The 13754-nt window shown below is 38.6% G+C and overlaps 1 protein-coding gene across 3 annotated transcripts in view; it reads right to left on the reverse strand.

Annotated features, from left to right (window-relative positions):
- Positions 1-1862: 1862 nt before the first annotated feature.
- Positions 1863-13754, reverse strand: part of LOC108257431 (solute carrier family 45 member 4) — a 52650-nt gene continuing 40758 nt past the window's right edge. For all 3 annotated transcript variants that reach the window (XM_017455190.3, XM_017455191.3, XM_047150441.2), the window contains 6 exons: positions 12033-12221; positions 9846-10025; positions 8528-9588; positions 7820-7919; positions 7195-7406; positions 1863-6269 (listed from right to left, as the gene is read on the reverse strand). In XM_017455190.3, the coding sequence (XP_017310679.1) occupies positions 5904-6269; positions 7195-7406; positions 7820-7919; positions 8528-9588; positions 9846-10025; positions 12033-12221 (2108 nt within the window). In that variant the 3' untranslated portion in view covers positions 1863-5903. The remainder of the gene's footprint in view (positions 6270-7194; positions 7407-7819; positions 7920-8527; positions 9589-9845; positions 10026-12032; positions 12222-13754) is intronic.

Consider the following 13754-nt stretch of genomic DNA (forward strand, 5'->3'; position numbering starts at 1 on the left):
AGCTCCTCGTAAATATTTGAACAAACTATAGTTAACTCTTCTTTCATTTAAATTGTGGGGTGGCACGGTGGCTTAGTGTTAGCATATTTGCCTCACGTGTCCACGTTTGGGGGCTTTCCTCCCTCCATCCAAAGACATGCATTGTAGGCTGATTGGCATTTCTAAATTGTCTGTGGTGTGTGTGCATACAGGTGTGCGTACATGCGTGTGTGATTGTGCCCTGTAATGGGTTGGCACAGGGTTGAGTCCAGGGTGTCCCCCGCCTTGTGTCCTAAGTCTCCTGGGGTAAGCTCCCAGCTCCCCTGGATTAGCGGTACTGAAAATGGATGGATGGATGGATAGATGGATAAATTGTATTACAAACCCCTCCTGACAATGCGTCTTGATGGTGGAAGTAAATGAACAATAAATTGCTTTGGAGGTGAATACTTGTGAGTGTTATATATAGTGTGAGTGAGTTATACATAGCTACTACTTGAAATATGAAGAATGTCTGACATATTTTTACAATATATGTTGTGGAAAGTAATGAATATGTAAATATGATACAATTTTTTTTAAAATGATGCCAAATTGCTGAATCAGATATTACATAACATGACAAACCATATTAAATGCAAATTTTCTATCATAATACCCATTTTACATTATTTATTTCACTGCAATCACCAATACACAATACTAAACAGATCCTATTATACAACCCCGAGGGAACCCATGAGAAATCATTTTTGTTTTTTAATTTGTCCTGTGTGTATGGATTGTATCCTGGTCACTACTCTAGTTTTGCAAAAACGTTTGATTCATAATACTACAGGAACCAAATTTCAGGTAACCACTAGATGGCATCTTCTTGCAATTATTTATTCATACACATTTTATCATTGTCCAGTTGGTTACATAATTGGACTGACCATTGTCATTATGATATTGTGTATTTTTAGACTTGTAACAGCTCTCACACAGTCACTTTCAGTAACTGTTTTATCCTGGTCAGGATCACAGCGAATCCAGAGTCTATCCCAGGAACACTAGATGTGGGGCAGGGCACGATGCACACACATTCACACACTCATTCACCCCTAGGGGCAGTTTATCTTAGCCAGTCCAACTACTGCATTGTTTTTGGGAGGTGGGGGGAAACTCACACAGACACAAGAAGAACATGACCAGAAACATAGACAGTAAACTGAACCAGGGATGCTGTAGCCACCGTGCCACTCTTGTAAGTGCTGATTCTACTAGTCCATGTCCTGTTGTACTGACATGCTGTGAGGACCTATGTCAATTATGACTAGAGTAAGAATTTTATTAGCTTAATAATCCAGTTTGGAGTCGGTCACGTATGACTTACACATAAATGAATGTAATATTCTAAACATCTGAGGTTATAAATCATTATTCAAAATGAATCGTGACTTCATGTTAAATTTCAAGGTATGTAATACAAAAAGATACTTATATTTATTCCAATAATTATTAATTGGAAAATTGCAATTGATAGAATCCAAAAGAGACTGGAGGCAGTTATAAAAGTATGGGTATATATGATGACAGATTACAAAGGGACATGCAACACACACACACACCCTCCCCCCACACACACACACACAGTTAATACATTTTTCCACTTAGTAAACACTATTTGACCCCCTTTTTTGTTATTTTTGTTGCTCTAAATTATAGTTCTTTGTTTTCTTCATCCTAATCACATGCAAACCCTTGCACTCCGCTAATTTTATATATATATATATATATATATATATATATATATATATATATATATATATATATATATATATATATATATATATATATATATATATATATATATATAGTAGCCATAAATCACTCATACCATACATGCAGTTATACAGGGAAAGGACCAGATGAAAAAGGAGACGCATCAGCAATGTTTCTTTCAGTGATTCTTTAAAGGTGCGTTCAATACAGTGTTCCTGAATAAGTCTACATTTGAAGGCTTGTGCATATTTACAGATGTTATGTACATTTCTTAGAAAATGAAACTAACAAAAATAATCAGATTTTTTTTTTTTAAATAGCAGCAAAAGAAGCTATTTCAAAGGAATATATACAACTTTCAAATAAGAGGCATATAGTACACTGCAGATATTCTATTCTCCTTCATACATTTTGTCTGTTGTAACAGTGTTAACATCCACTTACTTTCTTTATAATGATGAACACGGAACAAAGACACAATCATAATGAGGCAATGATAAAAGATTATTCAGTAATCACATACCTTGAACTACATATAATGAGAATCATTGACTTAAGTGACATTTGCTTTAAATTAATGTCTGTAAACTAGGAAATGTAAAGCTAAAGTCTAATTCTGACATTACACAGACACACACACGCATACACAACACACGCTCACAGCTCTCTGATCTTTTCCAACACATACTTCGCATACTAATTTGCATTTAGTACAACACTTAATAATAGATCTCTCTGCAATTATATTTTCTTCCTTAAATAAAGCCAAAGCATTTTGTATAACATGAAAGCGCTGAAAAATAAATATCCACAGTTTTTTTTTTTCTTTTGCAAGATGATTCTTAAAACTCTGTGCGGGCATCCTTTAAGACAAGGATTAAGCCTTGTCTTGAACTAACTTGCACAGTAAAAGATGCAACTTCATCGGAAATCCTTCGTAGTCCAAGACTATGCATAATCCGAGTCAGGGATGACAGCCCGTGTGCAAGTTCTTTGCAATGTCAGATCTTTTGCTCATAGTAAAACAATAATATGACAATAGTTACATTCACGTGACTTGAACACACCTCCTTATAGAGCAAAGCTAACCAAATCAAGTCCAACCGAGCATCCCTTCATCCAGGTCTTTACCATACACTTTTTTGGATCATTGAAAAAAACTAACACAGCACACTTCAAGTATTTAAAAAATAAAAATAAAAATAGGAGACCTGTCCAATAACTTATGCCAAGTCTCTAATATTTTAAGTAATGAGTACATATCAGTAACACTTTCTATGAAGGCCATATTTATATCCATATCTATATCCACCATATCTATGTTATGAAACATTTTAAAGGCATTATACTGTACATATTATTATAATCATTAATGAAAATTGCACTTTACGTTATTAATTGTTAATACAGTACAATGTAGTGTACATAACATGTCCAGGAAACTTAGCTTGCATATTATGCTTAACAGATAAATTGAGCACTATACTTTTTCCAATTTTTGTATTTTCTTGAACTCAAGATGTATTAAACTTTTAATGTATTGTAGCGTTATTTTTTTTTTTTGCTATAACTCAAATATTTTATAATATTTATTATTTTTCTTATTTATAAGAATGTATAAAGCAGCACTTGACAGCTCTACATAAAGTGTGAGATATTTTGAAAATTCTTATTCGGTATATAGTCAAATATGAATACAGTATTTGGAGAGGACAGATAATGTTAAACGGACATAAATACAGATATAAAGCCTGTGGGACAAATAAAGACCATGCTCATTAACATGAACAGTAACAAAGTGCATTTACAATGTTCATTCATCCATCATTAGTAACTGCCTGCTCAGAGTTGTGGTAGTTTAAATTAGACTACTAGTTAGTTTATACTTTGGGAAATTAAACCAAGTAAATCTGGAAGAAAATAACATGGGTTGGTACAGACAAAACTAATAGGTACACAAAAAAAAAAAAAAAAAAAAAAAACTGAGCAGGATTTTTTTTTTTTTTTTTTTTTTTTAAATCCCTCAAACATATATCAAGTTGCGACAAATTATGACCTTGAATGATGTAGCTAATTTTTTTTCCTCTGGAATTTTGTCCAGAGTTTTCCTTTGGGAGCATTGTGATTGGGTTCATATTATAATGAAAAAATTACATTTGGTTTAGGCCACACCCACTTCATGTTTTAAACAGAATATAGATAGGGATTTTTTGTTTTTTAACTGAACAGTTAGAGATACAGATAGTGTCGTTGTGGTACACTGTTAATACTTGACACGTTATTTTAACAATTCAATGTTAACAACAATGCCTTATAAATGCATTATAACATGTTTTTTACATGTTCATTATAGAGGCTAAATGGCCTTCATAAAATGTATTGCATTTCTTTAGTATATAGGATGCAGCATCCTCATGCACTAGGTAGAAAAATTCAGCGCTCAAACGTCCACACGTTCTGAGGCAAGTAACATTATTATTGCAACTGTGTCTGATTTGTCTGAAAATAAGCTGTGTGTATACATATATATTTCTTCAAGTTTGGTTCATTGTTTTTTTTTCTTCTTCTTCTTCTTTTAAATCAACATTCCAAAAAAACATATTTCAGCTTAGGACTTTGTTTTAATACTGTATAAAGATTGCTATAAGTACAAATCTGCTTCGAGGGAAACACAAACATTGTCAACATGCTTCAGAGTGTCTGACATGCTAAACAGCAACATGGAAGTAAATATCGTGTCTTGTAAATATCCCAATAGGGTCCTGACTTAAGATCATGACTGGTCATCCAGCCTTTAGCAAGTCAGAAATCTCACCACTTTACACCAAATGTAACAATCCCAGAAGACCAGCTGGAAAGATTAAGCACACAACCACCCCAGCGTCCACCATCACAGATGTATTGCACGGCTGTGGAGTAAACTGGAACTGAATCAGAGGCCACGGAAGAGCCAAGGTGCCAGAGATGACAAGAAAATTGGGAGATCTCAGTGTGGAAGGGTCTAAAAATGACTTCCAACATGCAGCAGTGAAGGAGAATGTAAACATTACTAGTGATGGTGCAGCACTTCAGTCCCAAGCACCCTCCATTCAAGAGAAGCACACAGAAAGGTCAAGAACTAAACTAAAACCAACTTTTTTTTTTTTTTTTACTGAATTCACTACACAGCTTAAGTTCTGACAAAAAGTGAAAACAGTGAGCACTGACACTGAAATGCTCCTCAAGCACCTTACCAAATCACCTCAAGCCCCACGTTCAGGCACTCAAACTACAAAACCACTGAGCTGACTCCAATCACATCCTGTTACAAATGAAAACTGAACTGAAAGATACACAGGGGATCTTCCACTATCCTCACATATTTACTCGTTCGCTCCATGAAGACTCAGACGCAGCATTGAGATTCGTTACGGCATTATTTGTTAAGGAGTAAAGCATTTCCACCAATGGGTGGAAGATTTGGATATGTGTTGAAATTTTTTATATGTACTGCTCATAGGTGGAGCAGAGGACCCTGGAAAAGGTAGGAATCGTTGAAGGAGAATCAATTCCTTCTCCCAGCACAGATTTTTAGCAGTTTTGCACAAACTAAAACACTATGGAAAGGTTAACGAAATACAGAAACAAGGATTTGAGTCCGTTTTAAACCTTTGGGTGCCTTGCTGCTGATCACACATTCACATAAAGCCACGACGAGTTGACACGTATAAAAACAAGGAGTAAATATTACTTAATGTAAATGTACTTGGGAAACTTCGTCTTCCTGGACGGGAGGCCATAAAACCAAACAATCAAACATGAAGGAACAATCGTCAATGGAAACAAAACCTAGAATCCAAGTGATTATCTTACACAAATAATTCTCATTTCAATTAGATTAGATTACAGGATTAAGTCTTGCACTTGGAGTGGAAGTAGGATCTTTGATTGGATGACGTGCATGCTTAAATAGAGAAATATATATGTATAGAAAGAAAGAGAGACAACAATGCCCTTGTCATTTCGAGTGTCCTGTTCCCCCTGGTGGCCATGAGGATCAAGACTGACAATGCCACCTCCCAAAACAAATGAAGAAACAAATTAAATCTACATCATTCCCCAGTGCACGCTGAACTCTGTTAGGATAGAGGGAATGTGAGCTCCACAGCCGCTCATCTTCATTACAGCGTGGATTCGCACTCCACTTTGCAGGTTGTGGTGGTGCCTTTGCGTGTAAGCTTGAGGACAGTGGGCTTCTCTGTGCTGGTGTCATTCTCTCTGTTGTTAGAATTAGTGAGAGCTTTGTTCTGCTCACTCTTCTCCCCATCACCATCTCCTGGATAGATGACCAGGAAGCAAGCGGTCAGGAAACCCAGGAAAGAGCCACCGGATGCCACCATGGGGATGACACGCACGCTGCCCACTGCGTCCACCACTGCACCCAATGCTGACGCCACGATGATCTGAGAGATGTACACCTGGCAGGACAGTATTGCGCAGTCGATGCCGAAGCCTCGCTTTGAGTTGCCAGGGCTGTGATGGATATACTGTGGAACAGTTGAAAAGAATCATAGGTAATGAATTGTATGGTCCAAGCCCTGTTTGTTCCTTAAAGGAAAAATCCACCATCGCAAGTCCGTATCAGCAAATACAGTCAGATGTGTGTCATCTTAATTCATAACTCAAATAATCACTCTGAATACACAACATTCCAAACCTTGATACAGGTGGGCTACAACAGCAAAGAACCACATCAGGTTCCACTCTAGCCAACCACTTGGAAAAAGACCAGGTGAGGTTTTTCCAATTTTCAACTATCCAGTTTCAGTGATCCTGTGCCCACTGTAGTCTCAGATTCCCATTCTTGGCTTACAGGAGTGGAATCTGATGTGGTCTGTTGCTGTTGTGGCCCATGCACATTGCAAGATTTGGCATGTTCTGAGATGCTTTTCTGCTCACCACTGTTATAAATGGTAGTTATATAGTATTTAAGTTACTTTCATCTTTCTGTCAGCTTAAACAAGTCTGACCATTTTCCTCTGCAGGGGCGGGTTTAGTGATTTGGGAGCCCTAGGCAAAATATAGGAATGGGGCCCACATTTCAATGTTTTAACATTGATATTTAAAAATATGCATAATTTGCATAATTTGCCTAATGCAGGGGTGTCCAATCTTATCCGCAAAGGGCCGGTGTGGGTGTAGGTTTTCATTCCAACCAAGCACCCGATTCCACTTGTTTAATCAGTTGATCTTGGCTTGCAATAGACTCGGGTGTGGCTTCTGCTTGGTTGGAATGAAAACCTGCACCCACACCGGCCCTTTATGGATAAGATTGGACACCCCTGGCCTAATGCCAAGTATATACTGAAATACTCAAATCAGCCCATCTGGCACTCACACCCACATCACAAACAGAGCCACTGAGATCACTTCTTTTTTTTTTTTCTCTATTCTGAATTTGTGCCATCTCACCTCTTTGATCTCATGGTACTGGCCCAGTAGAGCATATGGACAGTAGGAGATGCTCATGGAGATGATACCCATACTGCTGATCATCACCATGGACATGTAGACGTTGGGAAAGATGGCCATGATGGCTGTGCCGGCAGAGAAGCCCAGGGTGCCCAGAATGTAGATGATCCTTATGCTGAGGTCAAAGTTGTCCAGGTACTTTTGGAGTAAAGCTTTACAAGAAGAAACAAACAGATATAGAATAAAATCTACAGAAATTTATAACCGTGATATATAAATACAATATTTTCATTTGGAACATATGACCATGGGTCAGTTTTTTTTTTTTTAAACTTGTTTCTGAATACGCTTATCTATGCTCTGATTGGTCCCACATTACATACTATACATTTAAGTCCTACAACATGAACTGTAGCAAGAACCCAGAATCCCTTTATATTCTCTATAGGAGATTATATCAGTGTATCCTGGGAAACCTATGCCGTACCTATAGACTACCACTGATTGAGGAATTACACAGAATTATTTTCATCAGAACAAGAAACTACATTACATCCAGGTATTTGCATGTTTGTCCTGAGACTCTTCATCATATTGTAGATTTGTTATATTGTATTTAACAGACCTGAGCAGACAGCAGCAGTGGCAGCATAGATTACCAGGCCCCAGCAGCCCATCTGCACTCCTTTATGGTAGTTTTGCAGCTCAGTGGAGTTTGAAGGAGCCTAAGAGCACAAACACAGGGACTCAGAACTATCTAGAATGCATAACGTACTGACAATCAACATGAAGACAATTTCAGAACCTGAACAATGAATAATTAACAAAATAGACTGATGTTTCACTCTTTCTTTGTGGAAAACATTCCAGATGTTTTTGCTATGACTCCAGAAACTTTTATTAAATGTACAGTGCCCTCCACTAATATCGGCACCCTTGGTCAATATGAGCAAAGAAGGCTATGAAAAACTGTCTTTATTGTTTAACCTTTTGATCTTGTTAAAAACAAAATACTCCGCTCTCATGGATATCAAACAATTGCAAACACAACATAGGTTTATATATAATAAAAAAAATCGTTGTTAAATATAGGTATGCAACAATTATTGGCACCCCTATGAATTCATATGAGAAAAATATATTTGAAGTATATTCCCGTTGATATTTTACACTTTTGTTAGTACACCTGAGTGACTAGGAACAAGAAATTGTAAAACCATGACTTCCTGGTTCACAGGGTTATAAATCAATATAAGTCAGTGCATGGTTACACCTCTATTACATGTCTTCAAAATGTTACTATTGTGCCATCCTTATGTGCCTATTAACTCACCGTGGGATCACCCTCGTAGATGACCTGTCCCATAAAGTCAGTGTAGAACACAGCCTCAGCGATGATGGCGAACCAGGTGAGCAGGTGACAAAGACACAGCCGCAGTAATTCTTTGGGCATTTTTAGCATGGACATCCAGAGAAGGCGTACAGTAGTCTCCATTTCACCCTCCTCACTTTCAGTGTCTCCGCTCGATGTAGTGTTTCCACTTTGGTGCCGAGCCCTGTGCCGCTGCCCCCTCCTCTGACGCTGCTGCATCTCGTAGATGTCGTTCATGCTGCGTGATGGTTTTATAAGCACGGCGGCGTTGGCACGCCTGTAGCGGTAGCGGTGTGAGCCCAGGCGTCCATAGTAGGAGAAAGTACAGGACGACTGGCGGTAGAAGGTGTGGCGCCGGCGCCGGATGGCAGCTCCAGCACTGGAGGATTTGAGCGCATTTGTTGGAAGTGGCTGGGAATGTCCGACGGTATCACTGTTCCCTGCTAGTTGGCCATTGGGGGCTTTGGATTCCGCATGGAGTGGCACCTCTTCACCCTCTGGTTCGTGCACCAAGGATGAGTGACGGCTGAAGCTGAAGCGCCCAAGTGGGAACTCTTGGCTGCCGTGGTAGGATGATAAGCGCTCATGAAAGATGGAAGGCTCTATCTGGCGCAAGAAGAGTGCCTCATGCTCCAGTGTGCCATCAGCCATGGCCAGCACTGAGTCACTCTTACTGCGCACCAGCTCCACATCCAGGAAGTCCAGCTCTGGCTCAACTGAGTGGACTTCACGCTCATAGGGCACATCCTCAGACATCAGATCGAGCTGCTGCTGCGATGTCGGAAGACCAAACAGGACATTCATTTTATCAGAGGCTGTCCCATCAGCCTCCTCATCCAGTCGTTCCTGCTGCGGGATATACTGTTCCTCCTCAATGCTGAAGAGGTGCAGTGTCACTGAGACGATGAATATTACAGCTGCAAACACAAACAGGATTTGTTCCTGGGACTTAAAAGCCTGACCAAGGAAGGTGTTTGTCCAGTCAAGACCACCAAGTGCATAGCCCACAGCACCTCCCAGTCCTAAAGATACACACTCTGGTTAGTAAAGCAGTTTGGATTATGACCTTGATCACAGTGCACAAAGTTGGTAAATCCTGATTAGGTCCTGATTAACTTCCTACTAACTCTCATGTTAGTTTAACCTAATCTTGTATGGTAGCACTACTTGTATTGTTCTCCGCTTGATATATCGCTTCGCTTGTAAAAAGCAATCTGCTAAATGAATAAATGTAAAGGTATTTAGATGTGTGTTTAGGCGTGTACATATATAAATGTACCTGCTGAGAAAGCGTGGATGTTGAGAGCCATATCCTGCTCTTCTGTGTCAGCCACATCCAGCAGATATGCTCTGATGGGCCCCTCAGCTGCATCAGCACAGAAGTCCAGCACGACCACTCCAAGCACCGTCAGAACGATGCCTATAGGCTGCTTGTTGGGCACGTCTCCTATAGCCAAACCTGACACATAGCACACAAACACACACACAAACAGGACAACATGATCAGAGCACACAAGAGAACAAGCCAAGCCAGCAATAAGCACTGGCTTGATTTACTGTACCTACCTACAGAAGTACATTACTGTCACAGAAAAAAAAAAAAAAAAAACATCTCTACTAGCATCCTGTTATTACAAAAAACATCCTGTTATTGCAAGAAAACATCATGTTATAAGAAAATATCTTGTTATTATAAGAAAAGCAATATTATTAGAAAACATCTCATTATTCTGCGATGAAACGGTCATCAAAAACAACACAACTGTTCGTATTTTTACAACATAGCATTCATGGTTACCAGTTGACGGGCTCTGACAAATTCCGATAGAATTAATCAAACTTTACTCCGTGCTTGGCTTAAACAAAGAAGCTCAAATATCCACATGAGGTACAAAGGTTTGAGATGTCTAGGGTACATTTGTGTTTTGTTTTTTAAATAATGTTTGACATTGATGGTGTGAGAGTAAGAAAAAAAAAATTGAGAAGGCGAGAGAGATAGACAAAAGGAGAGGCAGAAAGAACGCAAGAACGAGAAACGGTCTAACTTTCATGTTTGAGCTGTAAGACACCCCCCACCCCCCCACCCCCTGACAATAGAGCGGCACACAGCAAGCTAATGCTGGATACAGGAGACAGGAAGTTGTTCTAGATAGCCAATAAAAGGTAAAATGGGGCACAACAGGAAATATTTCCCTGTGAACTGGTTCCTAGTCCTTTCCCATGTCACCGAGACGGACCGGGTTTACAGTCTCGCACTCACACATACACAAAGTACTCATTATGAGTAGTGTGAGAGCAGATAGTTTACTCTCTCCTTCTCTTTCTCTCCATCACAAACAAAACCGCTATTAAAGGGTAAAAAGAGGTCACACTCAGAAACAAAGCTGGCTCACACGCCATGTCGTAATTCAACTGCAAATATTAACTAACTAATGTTTATTTTAAAGTACTGTACACTGAAAATGTCATTGTAATAAATTTGTTTTAAAAAATTGTGATTTTAGGTGTAGCCTAAAAATATTTTAAACACCTTAATTCTCTTTAAATATTTTATGAAAAGACTGCTAAATTAGTTGAAATTGTCCAATGGCAAAGAGTGAAGCGGGTGTAAATGTCATTATTTACATCCCTGTGAATGACTTGTTGATTAGTAGCAATGCTTGCTTTCTATTTCACGATTTTAGTGTTGACCCATGTTAAGCAGGTGTAGACAGTACTACTGACCGGGGCTACGAGGTTACTAATTAATGACATTTTTGAATGTGTTGGGGTATGCATATTCAAATTCTTTATTTGAATGGAGCCTAAATGTAAAGCTTGCACAGGGGTCCATTGTAAGAAAATGTTCCACTCCTGGCTCCATGCTGGCTATGCGCTACAGACGCAACAGATTAAGACTAGGTTAATAAACCCATGAGTGTGTCTATCATCTGCAATACTTTGGGATATGTTGTAGTTTGGGGATTTGAGATTCATACTACCATCAGCAATGATAAAGAAGACACATATAGCTATAGTGCATTTATCATTTCAGTCTATTGTTTGAAGAATTACTGTAAACCTGACTGAAGTTCAAATAAACTACAATAAGTATGTGAAAGTCATGCGTTAAGGTGTCAGGTACTTTGTTCCTTGCTAATAGAAACTGTGGTTTTGAGAAAGACATGACACACCTCACAGAAACAGGAAGTGAGTCTGGAAAAGTGCATTTTTAAAACGAACGATTTAAGTACTGATTTCTGATTTGAACTGATCGCACAAGGAAAGTCATTTCCTCAAGTAAACGCATTGATGCATTTGATTCTAAATAAATACGACTACCTTATTAAGAACATATGCAGCACAACAAGGTCAGACAAGGTTAGGTCATCACCTCCAAGGCCCTCTTTGTGCATTTATAGTATCGCTGTATATTTATGTCCTGTGGGGCTTGAGCAAGAAGCTCCACCCCCATCCGGGGGCTCACCTATTAGAGATCCGTTGAGGAAGAGCGCTACGCCGAAGAGCACACCCACACACAGTGCCAGAATGAAGGGCCGGCGGCGACCCCAGCGCAAAGTGCAGCGGTCACTGGCTGATCCTATCAAAGGAGTGAACATGAGGCCCAAGATGGGGCTCAGGAACCACACCAGGCTGTAGTACTGTTCTGGAAGACCTGCAGAAAGAGCAGCACAGAGGTGCAGGTTAATATACAGTATATGACACAAATCAGATGTGTGCTCTCAGATTAGACCCGGAAAGAGGTGCATTACATGTAGATTTAACCCACACTGCTGGGGAGAAAGCAGGATCCGACATCAGACCAGTGTTGGGTAGTAAATTTATGTACACAGGAGTATGCATTTGTATAAATTAGAGTTCTCACAATATCATAATTACGTATTATTAGATTATTAGTTATTCTATAGTTGCAATCAAAATTATTCAACCCCCATTGCTCAGGTTTGTCAAGTGTGTGTGAGACAACACCTGTTTTGCATATTTGTGCTGTTGTGAGGGATTCTATTCAGGGGGTTGAATCATTTTGTGACTGGAGAAATCATTATAAGTTGCATTTTCAGCTGAATTTGAGGAAACAACTTGAAGCATTCGTTGTGTTGAACTATTTCAATTGCTTTTGTTTGAGTTGTTCATTGCTGGAAGTCTGTAAATATTGAAAATAAACCTGATTTGCACTGGGAGTTGAATCATTTTGAATAATTTTGAACTGTATGTACATTGTCAAAATGCCAGAATAATACTATTACAAAATAACTGTTTAGATGTTCAGAACCGAGGCAAAAGGGGTTATACCAGTTTCCCCAATATGCTGAGTGTTCTAACATAAACTCACATACAATATAGAATCAAAGTCTTCACCTGGAATTTAACTTTTACCACTTGGTTGCTTAAAACGGCATCAATAAGTTATGGTATAATTTACTCTGCTATAAACACCAATTATCATCAAACTTATTTAAAAGTAAGCTACATAAATGTATTAGCAATATCCGAATCGCCTGTGTGTTTTACAGGGGGCACATATTATATCCATACACAATTTTAATTTTGACTTCTCAAAATTAAAATAGTGTCAGTCTATTTAAATAAAATACCTGCAACTCTTAAAATTGGACTATTTAACATTTTAATTGTCATTAAATTGTCAAAAGTTAATTGTTAATTGTCAAGAGTTGTTAGGAATGTGACAAAGGGGCGCTGACCTACGTTACCCATCAGTCCCACCAGATCACGTTTCCTACCTCTTGCACCTGTGTCTCATTTCACCCTAATTAGCACTTTTATACAAGTTCCTTTGTTTCAGCACCTTATTGTCCAGATTTTGTTGTTCTTGTGTTGTCGTGTGCCGCAGCGTTGTCCTTAGTCTGCATGTCTTTGTCTAGTATCCATTGTTTAAGTTTATGGTTCTGGTTTTCACTGTTTTTATGGTTTATTTGGCACTTTCTAAAATGATGTCTATACTTGTACTCACCAGCTGTATAAATTCCCTCATAAAAGTACTGCACTTTTGACATTTTCTAAAACATTAACAAAACAAAAAAATCAAGTACCTGTAATCAGAATATGACCCATTTGGATATAACTGTACTCAGATTACAATGCTTTTCTTCTTTATTGATTACTGTCTTGTATTTTCAACACCAATGAATCATAAACTATTAGTATAAACGCTGCCAAAAGCAATCAA

This window comes from Ictalurus punctatus, chromosome 24 (assembly GCF_001660625.3).
Source record: "Ictalurus punctatus breed USDA103 chromosome 24, Coco_2.0, whole genome shotgun sequence".
In the NCBI taxonomy this organism is placed as follows: Eukaryota; Metazoa; Chordata; class Actinopteri; order Siluriformes; family Ictaluridae; genus Ictalurus; species Ictalurus punctatus.